Source organism: Columba livia, chromosome 1 (assembly GCF_036013475.1).
Source record: "Columba livia isolate bColLiv1 breed racing homer chromosome 1, bColLiv1.pat.W.v2, whole genome shotgun sequence".
In the NCBI taxonomy this organism is placed as follows: Eukaryota; Metazoa; Chordata; class Aves; order Columbiformes; family Columbidae; genus Columba; species Columba livia.
This window is the reverse complement of record NC_088602.1, coordinates 24,518,433-24,544,119: the sequence shown is the minus strand read 5'-3', so window position 1 is coordinate 24,544,119 and position 25,687 is coordinate 24,518,433. Positions and strand designations below refer to the sequence as shown.

Below are 25,687 nucleotides of genomic sequence, written 5' to 3'. Positions count from 1 at the left end.
CAACCAAAATCGAGATCTATGTACTGCCATGCGTGCACATGGACTGCAGGAGGTTAAGTCCTGCCTGTAGCAGGGGGTCAGGTCCTAAACAAACAGCTAGACAGGAGGAAATGGGACATTTATTTTATAGTGGATTGTGGCACTGGACACAGAGGGAAAAGTCATCTTTAGGGAGAGCAAGTGATCTGTAGTACTAACATACTTAACCTGTTCCGTTACTTTTTGCTAGCCCTAAGAGCACCCCAACAGCACAGTGGGGAGATACCTGTAACAATGTTGACAGTCGACTCAACGGAGAGGTTCCCAGTTTATTAGAATAAGGTTGTTGTCACAGAGAGCTGCTTATCTTCCATTTTCTCACATATGTGGGCTCAACAAAAAACAAGCTGAAGAGCAGAGCTGAAGCCCCGGCCTCCACGCCTGGAGCCCTTCCCCCGCCACCCCCAGTCCCGCTGCCGGCACAACAGCCGCCCCAGGCGCGTACCGCCATTTGTAGCGCTTCAGCAGCGCTCCGGCGCTCAGCCACCCCCCAGCCCCCATCTAGTCAGAGAGCAACAGCAGAGCTCTCCACACAGCCTCCACTCTCGGCGGGGAGAAAACCCTATGGCCACCGCAGCAGCGACCAACGGAGAAGCACAGGGGAGGCTGCGAGCGAAAGAGCCGGGAAAGGAAGGCGACGGGAGCAGGGGGACATACGGAGAAAGCAGCGCCAGAACTCGCTCCCCGCCGCGCGGAGAAGCCCTTTAACCGCCACCAACAGCCGTGCGCGAGACACCGCCCACGCGCGCTTCCCGCCCCCGCCCCCTTCCCCGTGCGGCCCCGCCCCTGCCCCGCCGGCTCTGACACGGGCCGGTGCAGCCCGCCCCCGCCTCTTCCCTTGGCGGAGGCGGCGGCGTCCCCGGTCGCCATGAGAACGGCTTACGTCACCGGGCCTCGGCGCCGCTGATTGGCAGGAATTGTTCGAGAACGCCGCCGAAGGCGGAAGCGGAAGCCGCACGTGGAGCCGGTGAGTGGTTGCCGCAGTTTCTGGAAACTTCGTCTCATTGTCATATTTAAAGCGGCGGCGCCGGCTTCTCTCTCCTCCCTCCCGCCTGCGCACGGGGCCGCCGCGCGCAGCACCGGGGCCGGCGGCCGCAGCGCCGGGAGCGAGCCGGGGCAGGGCGGGGCGGGGACCTCCCCTGGGCGGTGGGGCCATGGCCGTGGTGGGCTTTGACCTGGGCTTCCAGAGCTGCTATATCGCCGTGGCGCGGGCCGGCGGTATCGAGACCGTCGCCAACGAGTTCAGCGACCGGTGCACGCCGTGAGTGAGGAGTGCGGGAGGCGCGGCGGGTCCTGCTTAGCGGCCGGCGGAGGGTCTGGGCTGGCAGGCGCTGGAAGCGAGTGGGTGAAGGGGATGTCGGCTGCGTGGTCCCCGGCACTCGCCGCCTTCTGACGGGCCCCCGAGAGGCTGCGGGGCGGCCCGGGGCGGGCTGGGGTCAGGCGCTCGGCGGCGGAGAGGCTGCGCCGGTCGGCGCCCCGCTCTCTGGATCCCCCGAGCCGGGGCCGGAGCGTGTCCGGCGGCACCGACCTGCACGTGTGCCCGGCCTGTGGTGGGGATTTCTCGGCTGCGTGTCTCTCTGGGAGAGCCGGCCGCTGCCTGCTGAATCCCTGACGGGGCAGCCTGGCTTAAATGGGACACCCCCCCGCGCCTTTGTGCTCGGGTGGGCTCTTAGAACTGCTCCGGAGCAGTAGTCTGTAGTCAGATATAGAAAGCCTTGGGCTCAGAGCAGGAGTTCGTTGTAGAGTTACGAGCAGCCGAACGCTGACGGGTAGGATGTAGTCTGGATGTGAGATCTTAATTGTGATCATCGTGTTTAACTGTTTGGATAAACCGTTGTGAAAAGTCCTGGATTCGAGCCAAGACGTTAAAATGGATGAGAGTCTTATTGTAGTGTTTTACAGCAAGTTGGAAGAACGGCATTTCAACAGAAAGACTGGTGTTTTACTCGCAGCTGCAGAAAATGTATCTGTGACAGTCCTCAGTCATGGTTGTTTGTAGCACTGAGTTAATTAGCCTGTTGTTCTTTCAGATCGGTGGTTTCATTTGGATCAAAAAACAGAGCTATTGGTGTCTCGGCTAAAAACCAGGTAGGTCGTTTCCTGGCGTTTGTGAATTGGCCAGTGCAAAGTGTTAGAGTACCAGTGAGTGTGAAAAGAGCTGTAGTTAAACCCAAAAAACTTAATTTTCCTTGTTACACCTTTTATTTTAGAAATGCTGCACTATTCTGCCATGCTTCCTTCAGAGAAATGCAGTGTGTTGTGGTTTTGTTAGAATGCTACTGCTCTCTTTCATTAATGCTAATGTTTTCCAGTTGAACATGTTCCTTTTCTGACAAGTTAAGGTAATTGGGGTATTTTTTTTCATGGTGCTTGTATGTAGGATTTTCCTTACACTTGAAGGAAAGCACTTTAAATGCTGTGTATAGTTTCTTAAAATGAGATGCAAAGGAAGAGTCTTGGCTCAAATTTTTAAAGCTATTTAGATAGCTCAATACCTTTGGTTTCACTGAAAAGTTGTATGCCTGTGTTTTTGAAGGTGTAAGTTCTTACTTTTTTGGGGTTTTTTAATAGAGGTACTCTGAAAGATTGAATGTTTTCTTCCTTAAAGTAGTATTTTTCAGTTTAAAAGGAGAGCTTAATTCTGACAAATCTTAGAGTAACTAGATGTAACAGCTTAAATAAATCCTCAGGTATGGTATCGTATTGTGGATTGTTACATAACTGCTGCTGGAGGAGACGGGGCATGGGGCCTCCATGTAGTAAAAAGGCTGCAGAAGGTTTCCATGGAGAGAGCACTAAAGGAGACCTTTATGCCAGTGTCATAGCTCTTAATTTTGGACAGCCGAGGAAATATGTTAGATTACATGCTCGTAAGCACATACACGCTTTCAGATACAGCTTAAGTGATTAAGGTGGTTACAGATACAGGTGGAGTGATTAAGTAAATACATATTTTTGTGGGTTTTTTTCTTATGTTTGGTTTTAGCACTGCTTTTGTTTATTTGACTGCTTCCATTATTGTGAGTTGGAAAGTAGTGTGATTCATCAGTGTATTGAAATGTATCGATACTGAAAACAGCAAGTGACCTGAATCCTGTGTACTTGCTTGCTGCCAGTGGTCCAGTTTGGCTGACCACCTGAGATGTGAATCATGTTGCTTTTGTAAATGAAGTAGTTTCTTGACATGGACAACTAGAGTTATATTTTTCAGTGTCCTAGGGTGTGGTAGCTATTTAAATCAAGGAGTAGAACTTTCATTTGTATGACTTCATTATTTTAAAAACAAACAAACCCCTCCTCCACCCCCCAAATCATCCTGTAGTGACTTCAACAATGTGATTGTGTGTGTGAGAGAGCTCATCTCTTCAACACTTGAGGAGCTGCTGTTGGAGCAGATTTACAGAGAATTTGTTTCCTTTAGGTAGGTCTTACAGCACTGGCGATGAGAGCAGTATGTTAATTAACAGACTATAAATTTCAGCTTTCTTGATTGTGACTAAGCAGGAAGATATTAAAACATGCTACAGACCTAATGGCATACAATTACTCTAAAAATATCTTAAGATTGTTTTCTTAGAAAAGGCTCTTAGATTAATTCTAAATTAGGCTGTAAAAGCTATCAGAGTGTGCTTCTCTGCCTACTGCGTGGTAATAATTTTTGCTTCTATGTTCTTCTGCATTAGAGCTGTGAATTACGTAGCCTTCAAATACTCTGAAGCTGGACACAGGAACCTAAATACTCTATTGCATTAAAGTACTGGAATCGTTCCTGGCATGATTTTTGACCTGAACTAACTCATACTGAGCGCTGTTTGGCAATTAGAATAAACCAAGGATGATTCCTAGTAGGGAGCTGGGGTGTGACATCTTTTTCTCCACGCACACAGCTTTCTGAAAGTTACTGCTTAATAGTATGGGTATGGCCTGCTGCTTTGTCAGGGATCTTTTCTGTTGGAGAACTGTCATAGTTGCATAGTTTTCTAAGATAAGATGTAGCTCAAATTCTTCAGTTCCATTATGGAAAATTTTGCATGCAATAAGAAACTGGTGCTTTCCTTTGAGGGTAGTGAATGCAAGAAATCTTCCTCAGTATGCTTGTCATCTGAGTTATTATATTATGCAATCTGTTGGTGCCTGTTTAAGTCTGTTCTGGAAAGAACACCACACTTCTATGGTTTCTCTCCAAGAGAACAGGATTCATTCTACTTCAAGATACTTTCAGTATCTCTTCTAGGCCAGTCTAGTTGTATAATTTTCATTCTCCATTGGATTCCTGATAAAGAAATGCTTTCTCTGTCAGTTGGTTCTGTGGGGAGCTTGCACTGTAGTTTAGCGTGTACTTTAGGCTGACATTGTTACCAAAAAAAGAGCCTCATGTTTCCTGCTGTTGTCTACAGGCTGTACCCTTCTTTGGTCTAGTGCCAGAGTTTGAGTGGCTGCTAGGTAAACATGAACAGGGAAATTACATCGTTTAAAAGTAGTTCAGGTGAAAAAAAAATGCTGGATATTGAAATATATGGGGAGACTTGTCAGCTTGAAACTTAATAACTGCAAAACCAGTTGTTTGCAGATAATGTAATGGGGTTTGAAGTGAACAGCTGGAGGTGAGCTGGCTGGAATTGAAATGCCAGTTCACAAGCATTGCAACTACTTGTGAAGCTGGCTCCTGTCTTTTATTGTTTGACTTCTGCCTAAATTAGGTGTGTAAAGTAGTAGGCCCTACAGATCCTGTTATTGCTCACCTGTTTACTTCAAGGTTTGAGAGATACTTGTATAATCCTTATAATGCTTAATATATAGTGGTCTGTGACTCATATAGTCTTCTGCAGTAACGAAGTGATACAAAAGGTGTTACAGAAACAGATGTGGCGAGTGAGTGAGGAGTTGTTCTAGAACTTGACTGATGCTTGGGAGCATACAGAACAGCACTGAACATTGCAGGTTGATTTAGAGTGGATTTCTAAATATCCTGTATTTCTTTACAGCAAATTACTCATGCCCACAACACAGTATCTAACTTCAAGAGGTTCCATGGCCGTGCATTTAATGATCCTTTTGTTCAGAAGGAAAAAGAAAAGTTGAGCTATGATTTGGTTCCTATGAAGAACGGTGGAGTTGGAGTAAAGGTAAATTTGCAGTGTATCTTTTAGGGGTTCATAGCTAAATTTGAAAGTTTACATTTCAGCGCCTTGTCATAAAAGTATGGGTTTAATTTGATTATTTTAAAGGTTTCCATTAACTTTTCTGTTAAAGAAGAGCCCTTCTATGAATAGACAGCTTCATCTTTAAATAGTGGATGTTAACTATCAAATTAAGGTTCATTTGTGAGTAATTGCTGAAATGTGAGCTTCCCTGTTGGCAAATTGCACATCCAGCTCAAACATTGCTGCAGAAAAGCTGCTAAGATAATTATGAGGTCATACGGTTTTCCTTCAAAGCATTAACCTTTCTGTCACTCTTGTGTGGAATGCATTGCAGTAGTCTAATTACGTGATTACAAATTCCTTATAAAGTAGTGGCAACTCTTCTTTAGAATAATTGCTATAAATGAATGACGTGTTTACCCGTTACTTGCTACAGGCGTGCAAACTTATTTTGAGCCACATTGCAGGCTGACTCTTCCTTACATATCAAGGGATTTTCTGATACAATGTCAGCTTTTCCTAGAATAGGTGCAGTTAATAACATTGTATTAATTTGCAGAAGTATATGAAAATACTGATAATGAAGCCTTGCTGGCATAAAAGATCCTGCTGCTTCACTCATGAAGACTCTAGCTTGGTTTAGCTTGTTACTCTTGAACCTTGAACTAATGTCTCAAAACTTCAGTATAGATCAGGCCTAGGTAATGAATAGGTTACAGAAGAGATTGTACACTAGAAAGAATTCTGTCTGGAAAAGTAGTCAAGCGTTACAAAAGAGGGGAGGCTTTTTCTCATGCTGTTTGTGACTTGTGAGGTTAATGGATAAATTCAGACAGAAATTCAAGTTTTCTTTTAATTGCGGGGTCTTTTACTATATGAGAAGGTCTAGTATTGGGAGAACAGTGCTACTTGATATTTCTTCTTCGTTCTCAGATAGTTTGGAGAGCAAATGAATATTTTTTTTTCTACTTAACTGTTGCTAAAAAGTTTTGAGAATTGATTCAGTAAGTAACCTTTCTTGGTAAGGGAGCAACAAATAAACTGAGCTTCATCTTAACCTTGCAGTTGTTTTATGTGCATAGGTGAACTGTCATTGCACAGTTCTTCCTTTCAGAGAGTCTTTGTTTATTTGAGCAGAAGCATAAAAATGTTAGCAAACAGTCTGCAAGTCATTCTGGACTTCTTTGCAATTGGCAGCAGTTTGGAAATTGATGGGTGTGTTTAGCTTTTTTTTTTTCCATAATGCTGTGTGAGCATGTCTAGCTTTAGTCACATTTTAGACTTGTGTCACTTTTTAAATCACTTTCTAGCCATTTCCTTCCTCTATAGAGTTCATATGGTTCTTGATGTTTTAAGGCTGTGAAAATGGAATTATTGCTTCTGTAGGCACTCAACTGGGAAATGAAATTGTAAAGTGAAGTACCATAATGAAATAATTAAGCATGTCATGATTGACAGAGTATTAGTTAGCAGTGTATCAGAAAACATTTAAAGTAATTTTTCCTCCATTTGAAGGAATGGAATTATTCTACCTGTTTCTTCTATCCAGGTCATGTACATGGATGAGGAGCATATCTTCAGTGTGGAACAGATTTCAGCGATGTTATTGACTAAATTAAAAGAGACTGCAGAAAGTAACCTGAAAAAGCCAGTAACAGACTGTGTTATTTCTGTAAGTAATTGTAGTGCACAGGAACATGATGTCTTTTAACTTCAGTTATTGAGGGCATTTTGTTTCTATTCATGTAGAGTGAATAAGAACATGGCAAAAGCACTTACAAAGGGATTAATCTTAACTAGCTTTAGAGCTTTTGACTTACAGAAATCCCAGGACTGCTTCTGTATTCCAGACCCTGACCCACTTTGTGAACTTGTTTTCTTGGTGATATCTGAACTTTGAGACCCACAGTATTTCTGGGATCCAGGAATGTACCCTTGTGCTGCAGCTTGTTTCTATGACTAAGCACACTAATTACTCATTAAAGACACCTTTGTTTATCAAAGTTTGCCCTCTGGCAGCTGAAAATCTTAGTTTCTGTCTTATGTTCATCCTCTCGGTAAGTTAATTTTTTTTTTTTCAACTTGTGACTGCACAGAAAATGACCTCAGATGAAGAACAGTCATTCCATTGCAAAGCATGAGTATAAAATAACATCTGCCTCTGTGTTCTCAATGACTCTTGGAACAATTCTGTCTCATGTTGCATCTAGGAAAATTTAGTTCTGTTATTATTAAAGTTTGTTCTTCAGTTGATACCTGGAAAGTTAGTGTCTTCTAATGGTATAGTTTTTGTCCCTGAGGGTCAAAGGTCATCATCTAACACCAGTGCTAGAGATCTGTAGCAAATTTTCAACAAAATATTCCTTCAGAATCTCTTACCACTTCTTGCCAGAAGTCATTTTGGCCAAAACATTCTCTTTATTCATTATTTCTTAGTTCTTTATATCTCTCACATCTGTAATATTATGTTACTTTTTCCCCCATTCACTTTCTTGGGCAGGAATACATCTACAAGTTCTGACTAAAGGTTATTCCATGTCTGTCTCTGTAATACCCAGTTTTGTATTTTGCACTAGTAATTAATATTCCTAGCATTTGTATACAAATAAAGTAATTTGTTTCTTACTAGTGTGTCCTCATGTAAACTAGCTGCTTATTTAATTCCATCTCAGCTTGATTCAGTAGAATATATGAAGTCCCTATTCAGTACAGTAGCTGCATATTAAGACTTGCAGTGAGCAAGTGTATTCCTCAAAGAGGAGAAATAGATGAAATTTTAAAATGAAGACTTTCAAATAAACAGCGTGATGTCACATTTTCTGAAAATAACTTCCCATTCTTGCCTGTTTTCTTCAGGTTCCGTCATTTTTCACAGATGCTGAAAGGAGGTCTGTTCTGGATGCAGCTCAGATTGTTGGATTAAATTGTCTTAGATTAATGAATGACATGACAGCAGGTAAGTGGGGTAAAATAGCAGTTTCTGCAAATGAAAGGTGTAATAGTGCATTTAGTTACTCTAAGAAACAGGGCTGACTTGAAAAATCAGACATGAGACTTAAACATCTGAAAACTTGTTGCTCTTCTCTTGATTTACAGTCTTTCATTTTAATGTCTTTTGTGTGAAAGGGTAGAAGAGATGAAGCTTTAGTGATAGTTATCTACCTGAGTACTTATTTAGGAGTTGCCACATGTGCCTGGACTACTCGCCCATTTAGTTTGCTGTCCAGAGGAAGTAAAGTTTTTCCATAAGGAAGAAACCTTATGATGCACAGTTATGGGCTTCAGGCACTCTTAAAGGAAGGTCTTTGATTAAATGTCAATGCTTATTGATTTCCAAGACTTTTGTCAGTATAATTGTGGTTTTGAAATACACACACAAAAAAGGCAATCCCGTTCGCTAACCTGTTCAGAACTCTAAAAACACATTGGCAGAACCAAGAATTTATCTGGTCTTTCTTGAAACAGGCATTCTTACCCTGTCTTCCTGCATTTTTCTGTTTGCATTTGCTGATAGAGCCTTTGTTCTGTGGTTTTAAGTAGCATAATAACTAGTGTTGGTTTCCTAGGGGAAGGCCTAGGAAGTTGGAAGTAGAGGTCTGTACCAAAAGACAGGGAAGTGCTGGAGCGGGTCCAGAGAAGAGAAACACGACTGGTGAAGGGACTTGAACATAAGACCTATGGGGAGAGGCTGAGGGAGCTGGGGTTGTTTAGTCTAGAGAAGAGGAGGCTTAGAGGTGACCTCATCACTCTCTAGAACTACCTGAAGGGAAGTTATAGCCAGGTGGGGATTGGTCTCTTCTCCCAGGCAGTTAGCAATAGGACAAGGGGCCATGGGCTTAAACTCTATCAGGGGAAATTTAGGCTGGATATTAGAAAGAAATTCTTTACAGAGAGAGTGATCAGGCATTGGAATGGCCTGCCCAGGGAGGTGGTGGACTTGCCGTCCCTGGAGGTTTTTAAACTGAGATTGGACATGGCACTTAGTGCCATGATCTAGTAAACGGACTAGAGTTGGACCAAGGGTTGGACTCGATGATCTCTGAGGTCTTTTCCAACCCAGTCGATTCTGTGATTCTGTAATTACTTTTCTGCTCCCACTGCCCACATTAGTTAGATAAGTAGGGAAGAGTTAACTTTAGAAGAATGTTCTATGCAAGCATTTTTTGTGTACACCAGCTGGATTCATACTTTTGCATTTTCTATTTTATTTATTTTAAGGAGTAATCTTAAATATGCATTGATGGAGTGGTATCTTAAAGTGTTTTTCCAGAATTGTTTTCAGAGGAGTGTCTACATGGTAATGTATAGGATTTCTAGTAAATGTATTGGTTTCATCAGTATTACAATCTTTACATTGAATACTATGTATTTGCACCTAGTGAAGAGCAAATCTGACTGCATCATTGCAAAATCCATAGGTGCATGTTTCCGTCACCTAGCTTTAGCTTAATTCTCTGCAAAGAGTGCTTCAGAGAACATGTGATAGTGTGAATCCCACGGTAGGTACAAGTTGTCTGTTTTCTTCGCAGTTAACAGGGCTTAAACACCTCTAGGGTGACTGTGGAGAGAGGAGGAAGAAGGACAAACATCTGACCCTCTCATTTTAACTTTCAAATTCAATTTTCAGAATGTTTATGAAGAAAATTTATATCCATAAAGAAAAAAGTTAGTTTAGCACTCAAAAAAGTGCATTTTCCAACCTTAGCAGTCAAAACAGTACCTCTCCAACACCTTTCTGTACTGAAGCAGGAGTAAATACTTCACACCCAATTCAGAAATGACCTCTCATGATGGGGTGATGTGATATAAGGCAACTAAAAGCATTATCACTTCCTTTTTGTTTATTTGGCAGAACACATCAGCCCAGTCTTTGGCCATGCAACAGCCCTGAGAGCTTTTCAGGACTTTTTAGTAAGGATCTTTAGAAGCTTTGCCATTGAAGTGAACAGCCCTCAGAAAAGCAGAAAGCTCTTTCATCCCCTTAGCAGCACCAATAGGCTTTCATTACTGTGTAGCACACAGTGTTTCAAGTTTTCTTTTCATTACCTTGCAAGGTGAATGGGTAGTATCCAAGTTTTTCTAATATTTTCAATGTAAGAAACTTTTATTATATCTTTAGGAAGGGGTCCTGAGATACAGTGGGGCAGAAAAGAAAAATAGTTTTATTTTTTTTAACGAGAGGCAAATTCTGCTGTGATTTATCAAGATTTGTTCATAAATTTATTTTTAGCTTGGAAACAAGGCCAACATATTCAGTCTGCTCAAAAATACAAATGTTATGTGAAAGAACACTCTAATACACAATTTAAGTCAAATCTAGATCTTGGGGATATAACAGATATGTTTTGTGAAACAGATATTCTATTTTAAATTACCACCTCTTAATGACTGCTAGTGGGAGGGATTGAGTGTTGGTATTGGGTTTTTATAGACCCCAAAGAATCCATGCAGATGAGAATGAGTGCACCAACTGCAGGTGAACTTTATTAGACACCGGAACCCATAAATCTCAACTCTCTGATCAGTGGGAAACTTGAGTGTCCTTGTTCCAGATGGTCTGGAGCTACTGCTTTTGATGTGAGAGAGGGAGCTGATGTCCCTTGCTCCTCAAGTGAGAGAATGTCAGTGTGACTGTAAAACATTTCTCTTCAGAGCATGTATTCCCAGCCTTCCTTACCACCTTCTCTAATGCTCTTTCCTGACAATCTGTCTGGTAGCCTGGCTGTTATCTTCATTTTGGGATTTTTTTCATCATATGCAAATGTACATTCTTGCACGTTCTATCTTGTGCCAAAATCTCAGCCTTCCCTACACAACCATGTAGCCAAGACTCTCTAGGGTTTTATTTATGTTCAATTACTGCATCAGCCTCCTGCTAGCTTTGACACTGCTATCCATCCAGAATGGCTGCTGCTGCAAAACCATGTTCTGTCCTTTGACTTCATTATCCTGTGTTTACATGCCACACTGGCTTGTTTTACACTTTTGATGGATTTCATAAACTGTCCCTTCCTGATACTCTGTATAGTCTGGGATTATTCCCTTTTGCAACCTCTGCAGACCATTTATGCGAATTTCGGACACAACCTTTGTGTCTTGGAGCTACCCCTTGAAAATACGAAACTGAGTTTAGGTTTTGTTGTAAAGATGCTCTGTGTTATTGATTACTATGCAAAGAAAAAAAAAAAGTTGTTAATAAACAGAACAAAGTAGGAAACCCCAAACAGGGTTGTTGCTACTTAGTTTTGCATGCTTGCACATTTAAAGAGCATATACATGACTGAGGAAGGATGATTTGCCATTCAAATCCTGCAACATATATTCCATGTAGGTAAGACCTTGCATAGGTGTATGTCTGGATTTGTTTTGCTGCACTTGATCCTGTAGCTTAATATTCACAGGGATGTGATGGCATGCAATTGGAGACTACCTAGAGACTGCATTGATAATATCTGATACTTTTTTTACAGTGGCTCTGAATTATGGAATTTATAAACAAGACCTTCCAGCTCCTGAAGAAAAGCCACGGATAGTTGTGTTTGTTGATATGGGACATTCTGCATTTCAAGTATCAGCCTGTGCATTCAACAAGAGTAAACTTAAGGTAGTAAGATTAAATAAAAATAAAAGGGCTTCTGAGACATTATGGTCAAATAGCCTGTAAACTTTCCTTGTTTTGAAAATTATGAAATAATTTAATGCATGGGAAGAGGCAACAAGTCAAAAGGTGAAGATTTTTCAGTGTCCTTCGTTCATTAGGATGGTTTCAAATAGAGGTTGTGTAAATTCCTTGCGGCCACCAATGTAAGATACACAACTGCTATAATTTAAAATATTTTATCTAAATGTGTGTGTATTAAAATTTTGAATGTTTAGGATTGTCACCTAGTTATTTAGTCTTACTTCCACTGTTAAAAATGAAGAGCAATTCTTGGCTGATATGGTTAAAGTACTTAATCCTGTGCATTAAGATAGGCCAAGTTGTCCCCAGCCTTTTTGAAGCAAAGGCTGGCTGATGTGGTGAGACTGCTACTCCATTTGATTTTTACTGAGGGTAAGACTGAGTAATTGTGTTCTTTCAAACCAGGTACTTGGCACAGCATTTGACCCTTTCCTAGGCGGAAGAAACTTTGATGGAAAGCTAGTAGATTACTTTTGTGCAGAAATAAAGGCAAAGTACAAACTGGATCCAAAAACGAAAGTTCGAGCTCTTCTTCGTCTGTATCAGGAATGTGAGAAGCTGAAGAAACTAATGAGTTCAAATAGCACAGACATTCCCCTAAATATTGAGTGTTTCATGAATGATACTGATGTATCTGGAAAAATGAACAGGTGAGTTCTATGCAAGACAGGCAGTTGCCTTGGTGGTCGTATTTCTTAAAACCAGTATTTCTTTCCATGTTTGAAAGAAACTTTCTGTGCTAAAATTAAGCACAAGTGCTGAATAGCTATGGCATTTTTATAATGCTAGAGTAACTAAGGCTGTGAAATGTAGTATTTAGCTAACTGAGCAATGTTTCAGTGTAATAATCATGCATAAGAAGCTTGGATTCTTTATGGAGAATGACACGTTCTTAAAACCATGGGTTGATGCGTGCAAACCAGACCCAGGGGGGTTGGCTGCATATTTAGGCCTCCTGCATATTTTAGATAACCTAAATCCCATACTGCTCTCAAGATAGCAACAACTGAAACTTCGTTCCTTTTTTCTGTTCTTATTGTAACTGTGGATATTGGCAGAGAAATAAGAGGACAGAAATGGTGCTTATGGGAGATGACTTGATTATGCACTGAGTGTAAATGAAGTTCTGTGTGTGTGTTTCTCTCTCTTGCACACATGCACAACCACAACTTATTTGTAGTCACTGTTAGTCCTGTAACTACTGCCAAGAGAGGGGTGTGCGTTTGGTTATTTTTTTCTTCCCTCCAGTATTTAGGCAATAGTTTTTCATTGTAAAGGAAGTATCGGTGTTTTCTAAATTATTCTGTGTAACCTATGCTGAGAGGCACATATGTAGCACTTGCTCAAACAATACCTTTATCTTTCAAAACTACATTGATAGCAGCGTAGGAAAATCTGTAAGCAACTGTTCATCTTCTGCCTTGTGTATGGTTGTCACTTCAGCCTGTTCACATGGGTTTAGCTTTAAGTGTCTTTGCAGTGTAGTTAACAGACCCAGTCAGCATCAGTTTGGAAACAAGAATACCAAGAAATCTTAGGGGTTGGACAGGCCTTCATTGGTTAATTGATTTCTTTCCTTAGGTCACAATTTGAAGAACTGTGTGCTGACTTGCTACAAAGGATAGAAGTGCCTCTGCTTTCATTAATGGAACAAGCACAACTGAAAGTGGAAGATGTCACTGCTGTAGAGATTGTGGGAGGAGCAACCCGCATTCCTGCTGTTAAAGAGAGGATTGCTAAATTCTTTGGCAAAGATATCAGTACAACACTGAATGCGGATGAAGCCATAGCTAGGGGCTGTGCTCTGCAGGTATGGTACTGGCAACACTTGTTAATTTAAAATGTTCCTTGAGAACGCTTTTTTGAAGAATTAGCCAAGCAGTTACGAGAAATGGCAGAAGTGGTAAATTTTAAAGCACACAAGGGAACATACATGTTTACTGGGTCGTTTTATGGACTTGCGCTGTTTAAAAAGTCCAGAGTGCTCCTCTGCAGTGCAGTACTTCACTCAAAAGTGTTGATGCTGTGTGTATTATGTAAGCAGTCCACTCTTATCTTCTGAAGAATAAGATCTAGGTGTCTTTAATGAGAAAAATTTAAGTTCCTGTGAAGCTGAGGGAAGAGATTTTTAATCAACCAAGTGTATGAGAAGTTATCTGTGAAAAGCCCAAACCACTGTAGGTTTGCATTTTCTGGTATCCAACTTTCCATCAGTGTGAAACACACTTCTTTTGCATCTTCCCCTATTTTTACAGTTTCCAACTAGTGAGTTATTTTTTACAAGCAAACCACTGCCTTCTTCCTTTTCCCCTTATTGTCTTATTTCACCCCCTCTTCTTTGACTTGTTTTCTTTACCTCATCTCATTAATTGCTTTCTATCATTAGCAATCAGTTGTCTCCAGGGAAAGAAGCAGGATCTGTGAGATAAACACTGCTGCTTTTATGACCAAGTAACACAGAACTCCAATTATTTACAGTCCTGGTATTCATTTAGATTGTTACCCCTTTTTACAAGCTATGGTAAGAAAAAGGCCAAAAGCCCTGCTAACCTAAAGGGTATAAATACTTCTGCATGAAATTTCTTTGTTCATATCATATTCTACTGAAATCAAGCAACTTACCAAAGCAAACACAGTTCTTTTTCTTGTTTGAAGATGTTTAGCTGTTCTGTATGGGTAGAGCAGAGCAGTTAACCAACTTTGTGTGTCTGGTTTTGTTCAGTGTGCAATTCTTTCTCCGGCTTTTAAAGTGAGAGAGTTCTCTGTGACAGATGCTACACCTTTTGCAATATCTCTGTTGTGGAACACAGAAGCAGAGGACACTGAAGGGTAGGTACCTCTCACTACAGTTCAGTGAAACTATATTTGCCTTCATAATTCAAGGATGATGATCTTGGTTGCATTTTAAATTAGGAACTTGCCATTCTGGTGCAGAAAACCCATAAGCCATGTACCAGAGATAGTTGACAATGGAGATTGTGTAGAGACACATGTTGAAATTTTAACCATAACTCCTCATACGTTAAAAAAAAAATAGAGATGGAAAAAAAAAAGTGATTGAATGAGCTACCAACCAGTATCTTGTCTTGCATTGCCTTTGTCTGCTTGTCAGGTTTTGGGATACAAAATGAACAGCTGTTGGATCTTAATCCCACTTTCCTTGCTGGATTCTTTTTACGAAGTTCCTAACACCTCTCTGGATTCTTGTAGGAACATTATGCACTATGTAAATATTGTTAGCTTGCATGGATGATACTTTTCCAGCTGGAAACAGAAACAAGGATTTAACTCTTAAAATTTTCAAGATAAGACACTGTAATTGCAATAAATTTAAGATTTGGATCTCTGCTTTTAGCTGTTGCTATGTCTGTAGGAAATGCAATTGCTGTCTAGGATGTAAAGAGGTCTGAGTTAACTTTTTGAGAAGTTTGGAGTTCTACAGGGACCTGTTCATACCTTTCTCGTATTTGTAATTCAGCCTTTTCTTTTTTGACTGTCTTTTGTGGAGATGCTGAACGTAATAGTTCTGTCAGATCCTTCTGAGAGAAACCTGTTGGTTCACATTCTGGGTGGCACTCTTATTTTCTCCCATTTAGATTTTCAGGTGAGATCCTTCAATCATTAGGAGACAGAACTCACTTGTAAATTAGAGTCAGACTGGCATAATAGCAGACAGACCCTAGAGGAAGAACACAAAGCTGGTTGTCTTTGTCATATCAAAAAATGAATAATAATTTGGTGTCACAGTTCTCAACTAAGCCACAGAAAGTAAATGAGGAAGGAGTTGATGGCTATAATTAGCCTTTTGAGACTAATGGATGAAGGGTGAAAATTATGATTTACATTATGCTGTTCTAAGCTTAGAGTGATGTCTTTGCAGGAAACAAATTTTGGAGGTCTGCTGATAGTCTGTCACTGAATTGCCACCTACATCTAAACTTATTTGCTTGTGGAATAGGACAATTTCCCATTACAGTACACAACAGTAATATTTTTTTCCATACAGTACAGTAGTGAAGTATCCTTCTTGGAATTGCTCAGAAGGGTAAAGGTGTCAAAACATGATGATGTTTCTTGGAAGAGTTCTGATCTTCGATCAAAGTTTTTCAGCTCAAATACTCTACTAAAAGTGGTATTTTTTTCTCTTAATTATAGGGTTCATGAGGTGTTCAGCAGAAATCACCCAACACCTTTCTCCAAGGTCCTTACATTCTATAGGAAAGGTCCATTTGAGTTAGAAGCTTTTTATTCTGATGCCAATGGAGTCCCATATCCTGAGTCAAAAATTGGTAAGTAGTAGTCCTAGAAATGGTGTTGCCTCACATCATTTGGTCTTTAATCAGTTCTGTAACTGTGTTACAGTATGGTTATATCGCATATTTAGTGTTTTGTGTCTGGAGGGCTGGGTTTTGAATTCTCCCGTTACATAGGTGACTGAATTTGGATAGTTTCTTTTTCTAGCTTCTAAAGTTGCTTTCATCCAATGAAGAAGAAATAAGAGGAAACTATAGCTGAATAACCAGGACTAGAATAGAGTTATCGCTGCAAAAGATAACTTTTTAGCTTTTAAAATCTTTTTTTTTTTTTTTTTTTTTCTGCTTATCACTAAAGCAAGCTAGTAATACTTGAAAAATACATCCTGCATATAAACACACCATGAGTGACTAGTTGTTTTTTTCCTTTACTTTCTGGATTTGACATAATGCTGGATAAGTTTTAATCAAGGCAACCTGAAATAGTGGCAGCTACAGAAATACGCTATTGATTTAAATTTGCTAGGTAACATTCATAAGCAGCTCTTTCATCCTTTTCAACAAGTTACAACATTGACAGTGTTGACACTTAAAAAGAACTTACAGTGTGGTTAGTTAGAAGAAGATTGTGATGGTAAAGATGGGCCAATTAATTAATTACTCTTAGTTCTAAGCATATAATTAACTGGTGTATGTTTATCTTAATATTACATGCAAAGCTATTAGTAGTTGTGAAGTAATTGCTTGGTTTTGTTAGAAAGCTCAACTTTTTTTTTTCAGAGTGGTAAAGAAATTACAAATCTTGGTTAAGTACTGGACCACACACCTCTCCTGTTGGTTAACAATGCACTTAAAATACACTGTCAACAGAACTGTAGTGTTAAAGATAAGCTTTATAAATGTTCTTAAAATGAGTGGGAGAATATATGGGGCAAAATCACCTCCATTGATTTACCAGTATTTCAGCTAGTACCTAATACACTACAAAATTACCAAAACCTATTATTCTAGATGAAAACATCCATTATTTTCTCTACTTCAAAGCAAATTGTGGTTCTTACATAGAGTCACAAAGTTTAAATACCATGTGTCTTAGAAACCAGCATAATATTTTGTAGATACAGAACGAGCAGGCTGCCTTTCAGGTTAACTCTTACCATAAAGACTGATAGTGCGATCTGTGACTGTTCAGTTTATATGGTGTTAACAAACAAGAAGGTGTTTAAATGCTGTTCTGCAAACTGTTAAGAACTGAACTGAAGACTGCTTTCAGCTCACCAATTGACTCTTTGCTCAGGACAGAATTGTTAGAAGTCCTAATAGGTGAGGCAATGGTTCTGGAAAGACTAGGAAAAGAAAGGACAGGTCCCAACTCCAGTATATTAGTGAATTTAGAAGCGAGGGGGATTACATTCTGTAGCCTGTAAAGTAAGCAGGTAAAAGCCCGTGGTTTAGATCTGCTGAGGAGGGAATGGTGTGTGTGAGCATGTGTGCGTCCAGCCTGTGATGAAATCAGTGCACTTGTACTTTGCAGCTATATGAACATAGTAATCTCCAGGTCACTGTTTTGGTGATATACAAATAACCATGTAGTAGGCAGGAAAAATGTCTGCTCTTACTGTCAAGGAGATATGATTCTTCATGTACTACTAACTAGTTGTCCATCCGTTTCTTAGTTTAACAAAGTTTGTTTCAAGTATTATAGGAGTTACTAATACAAAACAATTATGTTCTGCCCTAGAGTAAAAGGCAGTAGCAGGCTTACATAGATATTAGAAGCTGAAAAGAACACTTATAGAAATACTGTTTGTGTGTTGGGCAATAACTTGTATTAAGACATACCACTGAACTTTGGCATTAGTCCAAATACTTGTGTGATTTTTTTTTTTTTTTTTTTTTTTTTTTTTTCCTTTTTCACCCACTAATAGCAGCACAAGTAAGGGGGAGTGAACTTCTTGTATTTACTGTATATTACTAGTGGCAGGTGAACCTACCTGAGATGAGAACAAATGTTCTCCCTTTTGTAAGGGAAAGTTGGCTGAAAAGCAGCATACTCTTTGTTTTTTGTAGCATTCACTTTGGGCACCATGAGATGAGCACAGAAGCTTCATCAAATATTTAGAAAATGTATCCCCTATGAAAGAGGGAGGTGTTTTCCTGGTTCTGAAATATTATCTATTTAATTTCACTGTGTGAATATTGATTCTTTTGTGTTTAGGTAGGTATGTTATCCAGAATGTGGCAGCCCAGAAAGATGGAGAGAAGTCTAAAGTCAAAGTGAAAGTCCGTGTCAATACTCATGGCATTTTCAGTGTGTCCACTGCATCCATGGTAGAACCAGTTAAAAGTGACGAGACTGAAGATGTCAGTGTTGAGACTGAAGTGGAATCTCAGGACCAAAGGCCTATTGAAAACTCAAGTGATGTAAGTTGACTTTTCTTGTGTGTGGATGTCCTTACTGATGAAAGTGTGTTCTGCTGTTACATATTCTGGAAGAAAAATAGCTGCTTCTAAGGAAGCAAAATTAGGTTAATTTCAAGATGTGTGTAGCTGTCAGGAAATGTCTTTATAAGAACAGGAGAAAATTAGTGCTATTGTGGAAGTGTGTGGACTTCAAAATCAGTTGTTGGGAAAAGTTCCAAATGGCAGCAGGTGGGTTGTGTGAGGGTGGGGTTGTGTGCAGCTGCCGTTGTTGTCCAAGTGTTCCAAATAGGAAAACTTAGTTTGGATTATTAGTCATCTGTGCTCTTTGTGAAGAGGATTTGTGTGTAATCCATTGCATTAGTAAAATCTATGAACTTTTTGTGGAATGGAAAGCTGGAAGGGGAATCCCTACCATTGAATGGGAGCAGAACACTGGGGAATAGTGCAGCATTGTTATGGTGGACTTGATGTTTTCATAGTTTTCTGAGGGGGGAAAAAAGCTTAAAAGCTATGACTCAAATTAAGAGCCACTTTTTGTAAGAGAAAGTGGTAGTGCGCACACACATACAAGTATTATGCTGCAAGCCTGGCACTGGTAGCATTTTTACTAAGTCCTTTTGAACTTGCACCTAGTGTGTATCTCCATTAGTTAAAGCATGTGTGTTTCTGCGTGTGCACAGAATGCTTTGTAGGGCACTTTGTACAGTACGTGCGTCAGAAGTGAAGTGCCCTATAATTTTTATTAAATACAAGTGCACATGCCTTCTACATCCTTTGTGCCTGGGCTTTCATTTCAGAAAAATATCCAGCAAGAGAACAGTGAGGCTGGAACACAGTCCCAGGTACAAACTGATGGTCAGCAAACGTCACAGTCTCCCCCTTCATCAGAACCTCCCTCTGAAGAAAACAAAATCCCAGATGTCAAGAAAGTGAGTGACCCTTTAACTCTGTTGAAAATGTTATGCTCTATAATGGTGACATTTAAAATGGTAACATATTCCAGGAAAAATTAAGGAACTTGGTGCTTGGAACCTTTTTCACTTTGATACCTTTTCTATTGTGAAAAATAACATGTAGATCTCATGATGATTTCTGTAAAGAGTCTGCAAGAGAATTCCTGCAAGAAGTCTCTCTCTACCACTTCCCTGTCTTTATGCTGTATTGTACAGCTGATTTGTTTATGTTGCAAACATAAAATCTTTTCAAGAGCTGTTGTTAGAGGCCAAGCTTATTAGGCCTGCTGAGAAAAGCTGGGATCAGGAATTCATAAACCTAAGAGGATATATATATCTATCTGAAAAACATATGCCTGCATGATACTGCTGTTAGTTTACTCTTTCATTTGTATAAAATGAAAAATGTTTTGGGTTAAGATCTTGACATTGCACTTCACTGATGATGCTGACAAAGCTACAGATGGGCACTTCTGGAAAACCTGCAAATACACCATATATCTGAGAAAAGTCCTTCCTGTAGCTCAGTAATTGTCCATGAAATAGACTGTAAGCACACTAGGATAGCAAGTGGAATCCCTGAAGGGAAAGTGCCTCACAAGTGTATTTTGAAGAATCTGAAAAAGACACGGAAAATCTCTGCTTGTTCTTCCTGTGAATGTTTTTTTCATCATAGTTCTACTTCATCAGAAGTCAGGAAAATAACCTTATTTTTCTTCTCTCCAACTTAGACAAATGAGAAGAAAAGTGATCAGCCCCCAGAAGCTAAAAAACCCAAGATAAAAGTGAAGAATGTGGAACTCCCTATTGAAGCTAACTTGGTTTGGCAGTTAGGAAAAGATCTCCTCAATATGTATATTGAAACAGAGGTGAGTTAGAGTGTGGTTTAGGCTGCTTTCTTAATTGCAGTTATTAACCATTTGTTTGGTTTTAAAGGCAACTTCTGATCTTTGACTGTAACCCTGGAATGTGGACTGTGTTTTACAGGAGCTGTGCTTTCTAGAATGTGTTTGAACATAAGTATTTTTTTAATTAAAATATGTTCTGTGGTTATGCAGGGAAAGATGATTATGCAGGACAAACTGGAGAAAGAAAGAAATGATGCAAAGAATGCAGTGGAGGAATATGTGTATGAGTTCAGAGACAAGTTGTCAGGACCATATGAAAAGTTTGTTTGTGAAAAGGTAGGTAATGGTTTCTGGAACTTCTCTGAAAATACTAATACCAAATATTCTGTATTCCTTTGTCAAGTTTTCTTGCAGCCATCCTGGAAATAGCTGAGAATTGTGACTTACTTGAATGATGGCTTGGACTGATGTGAAATTAGGTTCAGGCTTAGCAAATAGTTTGTATCCCTGAAAATAAATTTTGTTGCAAGTGGAGTAAAGTTTTGATTTCAAATAATCAGTAAATAGGAGAAGCTGTGTTGCTGCACCCCAGGCATTAGCCTATTCAAGGCCAAAAGGCTATAAGGGGTGATGTTGTAGATGTGTGTGTTTCCAGGTTCAGAAGCTGGTGTGGTTTCATTGATTTGATTAGGCAGAAGCTGCAGTAAATATGCGATTTTTATTTAGGAAGCTGAGAATTAATGGTATTTACCAATGTCCTGTTACTGCAAGACAAACACAGTCAATTGGTGCATGTTTTGATGTTTGACATCAAAATGTTTGAATTATGTCGATACATAGGATCTGCAAGGATTCTCTGCGCTCCTGACAGAAACAGAAGGCTGGCTGTATGAAGAGGGTGAGGATGAAGCTAAGCAGGTGTATGTAGACAAATTGGAGGATTTAAAGGTAGGTTTGTTAGTATGCTCGAATTGCAAAATTTCCAAATGACACAAAGCCATGTTAATGAATCACATAACACATAGGAATTGCTTTTTCTAGAAACTAGGTACTCCAATTCAAATGCGCTATCAAGAAGCAGAAGAACGACCAAAGCTGTTAGAAGAACTGGGACACAGGCTCCAGTATTATGCTACAATAGCTGGGGAATTCAGGAATAAAGTAAGTGGCCTCAAAGTACCTTTACCACATAGTGTTTCACTGAGGCTCACCAGCTGTCAGAGGCCTCAAATTCACTTTCAGATGAGCTGCATGTTATATAGGTCACAAATTTAACACCACAAATGTTTCCCAGTGCTCAGTATTGCCTAGTGTGTTATATCTTCAGATACTTGATACTTCTGGGGGTTTGCAGGCCAAAAAGTACATTTTTATAAAGAACAATGGTTAGACTGTGGTCTAATTCTTGACCTTTTAAATGGTAATCTGACATCCCTAAAAGTGTGCTCTTCTTCCAGTTCTTTGGGAACAAGAGGTGTGCCATGGTGAGAAGCATTAGTGTAAAAGCTACTCAGGATAAACATCTAGGGGTTTTTATTCTGTATCAGCGTTTGTGGGTTTTTTGTGGTTTTTTTTTTTGGTGGGGGGGGGGTTGGTTGATTGTGGTTTGTTTTGTTTTGGTTTTTGTTGTTTGTGGGGTTCTTTGCTATTGATATTTGAAGATTACTTTGATATGCATCACTGCCTTCTGCAAATTTAATCCTTGGGTTTCAACTTAATGAGTTTTCATAGGTCAGCTCACAACACTAAAGCTACTTCAGTTTGAGATTGAAACTTGCATCAGAAACAATTATGTCCTCACAGCTATAGATTATAAATTTATCATTAAGTCCTTCAGTATTATTACAGTGTGTTGGAATAACTAGCATAATTGAAAATAGTACATCTGAGATGTGAATCCATATTTACAATTCTTAACTAAAATCATAAGTTGTGTTGCTGGGTAGATCCTTCTCCTGATATCAGTTAATTGCGTAACTGCGGCACTATAGGGGATGCTCCTATAGTTTAACTGATCCTTCCCATTTCTGTGTATGTGGCATGGCACTGTCTAAACTACTTTGGGCCCATGTAAGATTCTCCAGAAGGGAGGGGATGGCTTGTTTTTTTTATCAACCCTGTTAATAATGTTATATTACATTGCATGACCTGTTTGTGAAGCTTGTGTTTCTTCTTTGAACTAAGTTTCTTGTTTGATTATTGGGCAAAGGAAGCTTTATTTTGACATATTTCTTGTCTCTTGCTATAACAGATCTGGCTTGTTGCCAACTTCTGTTTATTTTGAAAGTCAGTAAAGATTGTAAGTTGTAAATAATCAGGTTACTCTTGTTGACATAACTTGACAGTAAACTTTACGTAATTAACTAATAGAAAATGTTTGTATTTGGACAGGATGAGAAATACATCCACATTGATGAAATGGAAATGATGAAAGTAGAGAAGTGTGTTGGTGAAGTGGTAGAGTGGATGAATAATGCTGTGAGTGCGCAGGCTAAGAAGAGCTTAGATCAAGATCCAGCTGTGCATTCAAGTGAAATTAAGGCAAAGCTACAGGTAAGCACCATAAGAAACTAATTTTAGAGGCTGGTGCTAAAGCTAGACTGGTAGCTGTCCATTTCTCTCTCCTCCAGTTTCATCTTGCTGCTCCAGTGTTCTTAGAGGGTGGTTAGGAAGTCTGGACAGAAGGAGAATCAGTAGAAAGCAGAGGAGCTGTACTATAGTGTATGTAATTCTGTGGAGCTTACTGACATTTTGTCTTTCAGTCACCTTAAAAATTTGGGTTGTTTTTTGATGTTACTGGTAGGCACAGAATAGTCTTGAAAAACACCTATGTGAGATCCAAAATATTGAGTTGAAGAATTTTGCCACAGAGCTTCAGAAACTAGACCAGTTAATCTGTTTCAGGATATGATAAGTACTCGTCAGTCTGGACTGGGGAAACAAATACAGAAGCAAGTTTCAAACGGTCTTTTGGGCATGGGACTCTTCACACTAATGAGGCTGATAGGTGCTTAATGTATATATTCTGACCACATCTTTTCCCTTTCTTTTAGGAGTTAATCAATGTCTGTGAGCCTGTTGTGACACAACCAAAACCAAAAGTTGACTCTCCTAAGGAAGAAAACCCACTACATGAACGGGCTGATTATAAAACTGAAGACATGGGAGAAGATGACAAAAGTTCTGAAATGCCTCAACAAAATGGCGAATGTCATCCAAGTGATCAAAACACCATTAGCATGGACTTGGACTAAACCACTGCATTTGCAGCAAGTTATTTCATCCCATGACAGAAGATATTTTTGTGTTGTATGTGACGGAGGGTGGGAATGCATTGTTTTGGGAGCTATTTATATTTTTTTCTTAAAACTTGTCTGGGATATGTTGTGTTATGGGAGGAAGAATAGTAATAGTGTTGGTCTTGACTATCCTAAAAGGAAAATTGCCTTGGTAACTTTCAGATTCCTGTGGAATTGTGAGTTCATACTAAGCTTCTGTGCAGTATGTTAATCTTTTGCATCACTAAAGATGAGAAGAAGCCTTTGATCTGAAATATACTGCTCCTTCAAAAGATTGTAATCAAAACCTTCGTAGGCATTTGTAGATGCCAAGGTAGTTTTCTTTTGTCTGGACATCTAATTGGGTATGTCAATAAAAAGCTGGTGTCTGTCCCGTTCATAAGGACTTTCCAGAAGAAACCCTTCTCTTCTAAGGTTTTTGATTATTGCAGTCCAAAGTGCTTATCAGATAATAAGATGGTGAAATGTGTTAGTAGCATGCAGAAACGCTTACGTTTCATCTCTTGCTAAACAATACATTTTTCATGTGGGGTACATAAAATGAAGGAAATGCTAATTCTGTTAGTGTTATTGTGAAGCTTTTTAATGAGCTTTAAAATAAAGTTCACTTTACTGATATCTCCTGACTTGTTTGGTTTAGCTGTTTTCAATATTTCTGGTGTTGCCTTTTTCATGGTTTGTGACAGGCTGTTGCTTTGTGTTCTTGTGCAAAGAGTTGTAAAAAGGCTTAAAACTTGAACACTTAGAACAGTTGTGCAGTGAGTTGAAAGTAACCAAGTGGCTTAACAAGTTTATGCCTCTTTCTTTCCTTTACCCTGAGGGCTGTACACACCTGAAAGAACCTGGAAACTTCATAGATGGTAAGGCTTAGAACAAAACTTGGAACACACAGAACCCTGTATCTTGGAGACAATTTGCATTTCAGAATAAGATGTTTAAACCTGATTGAATGCTTAGGCCAGGCTTTACAGCCTCTTGTTACAGCCGAAACTGAATGGTAAAACTGAGACTTCAGCCTGTTCTGCTGAGCACATGGCTCTGCTTAGACCATGGTAAAGATTTTAAAAATCAAGAATTTCTCTCAAGTAAATCTCTGTAGTCTATTGAAGAAGCTTATTTTTAGATACTTGGAGGGTGCTGAAAGCGTGTTTATATACTCTGCTTTAGGCACCAAATTAAAGTAGGGAATTGGCACCTGGAATACTGAGGGAAGGGTTTTCCTTGGAAGCATATAGACCCTGTATATAAGGTTGTGATACCAGATACGTCAGATCATTGTCACTAAGTGTAGAGTTGGTTGTTTTAATCTAAGAGTTGGTGTGACTCCAGCAGTATTCAGTCTGCAACAACAAAACCAAAAGGAGAAAAGTGAAATTAGTCCCACTAGAGCTACTGAAGAGGGGAGTACACATGTGAGAGAAGACTGGTGCTTTCTAGGGCCAACTAATCCTACTCCTGGCAAGTGTTTCTTTTAGTTGGTACTTTGAGTAGCAGCCTAAGTCTCACAGCCAGGGTCATGAACAATACTGCAGTGTGTGCAGCTTTGTACAGTAGTGCCCAGCTTTCTGCACTGACTATAACAAACTGGATTATCAAAATTGAGATCCTTGTTATTGGCTGCTTTGAGCTGTGTGTTCTTCACCTCTGGTACGTTAGACAGTTGTGTACAGTAGGCAGCACAAAGAATACTTTGATTGTGCCCCATCCTCTTCCTAGACCTAAAGAAGAGGAATTCAGACTAGAATTCAAAGCTGTGTTTGGGGTGTGGAAGAGTACTCTGTGTTGGTCCTGGTAGAGTGGTAGCATCAAGGGTTAAGTTTCTGTGACAGACTTTTGCTTGCTTAGAGTATTGCTGAAATGGAAATTCTGGTTCTAGCACCATAAAAGATAGGAGCTTATATTGCAAAATCAGTTGGATGCCATAGCAGGAAGCTTAGCCTGATTAGAGTAAAACTTCATAGAGGCATTTAAAGTAGAGTTCTGTTTGAACATCTAGTCCTAGATCTACAAAGAGAAGCTTTGCTGGCTCTGGAGTGATGGATTGT

General features: G+C 39.8%; 2 protein-coding genes across 6 annotated transcripts in view; one reads left to right on the top strand and one right to left on the bottom strand.

The window, feature by feature from the left end:
- Positions 1-1,195, bottom strand: part of B3GLCT (beta 3-glucosyltransferase) — a 78,322-nt gene extending 77,127 nt beyond the window's left edge. For both annotated transcript variants that reach the window (XM_065051312.1, XM_065051319.1), the window contains exon 1: positions 697-1,195. In XM_065051312.1, the coding sequence (XP_064907384.1) occupies positions 697-1,195 (499 nt within the window). The remainder of the gene's footprint in view (positions 1-696) is intronic.
- On the top strand, positions 870-24,260 carry HSPH1 (heat shock protein family H (Hsp110) member 1). 4 transcript variants are annotated; one of them, XM_065051305.1, is made up of 18 exons: positions 870-1,006; positions 2,070-2,127; positions 5,025-5,165; positions 6,733-6,855; positions 8,040-8,139; positions 11,654-11,787; positions 12,271-12,515; positions 13,447-13,675; positions 14,588-14,694; positions 16,021-16,154; positions 18,337-18,542; positions 19,340-19,471; positions 20,227-20,364; positions 20,554-20,679; positions 21,184-21,291; positions 21,385-21,504; positions 22,735-22,896; positions 23,397-24,260. In XM_065051305.1, the coding sequence occupies exons 3-18, from the start codon at positions 5,139-5,141 to the stop codon at positions 23,595-23,597; spliced, it is 2,292 nt and encodes a 763-aa protein (XP_064907377.1). In that variant the 5' UTR covers positions 870-1,006; positions 2,070-2,127; positions 5,025-5,138; the 3' UTR covers positions 23,598-24,260. The 4 variants fall into 4 exon arrangements, with proteins under 4 accessions (XP_064907377.1, XP_064907353.1, XP_064907369.1 ...); XM_065051281.1 differs by lacking the exon at positions 870-1,006 and adding an exon at positions 1,165-1,300; XM_065051297.1 differs by lacking the exons at positions 870-1,006; positions 19,340-19,471 and adding an exon at positions 1,165-1,300.
- The last annotated feature ends 1,427 nt before the right edge of the window (positions 24,261-25,687 follow it).

Bases quoted from the DNA above. Each gene is read 5' to 3' on its own strand.
- HSPH1 (XM_065051281.1), top strand. From the start codon at position 1,194: ATGGCCGTGGTGGGCTTTGACCTGGGCTTCCAGAGCTGCTATATCGCC. The intron at 1,301-2,069 runs GTGAGTGAGGAG...TTGTTCTTTCAG, and splicing joins TTCAGCGACCGGTGCACGCC to ATCGGTGGTTTCATTTGGAT. The intron at 21,292-21,384 runs GTAGGTTTGTTA...TGCTTTTTCTAG, and splicing joins ACAAATTGGAGGATTTAAAG to AAACTAGGTACTCCAATTCA.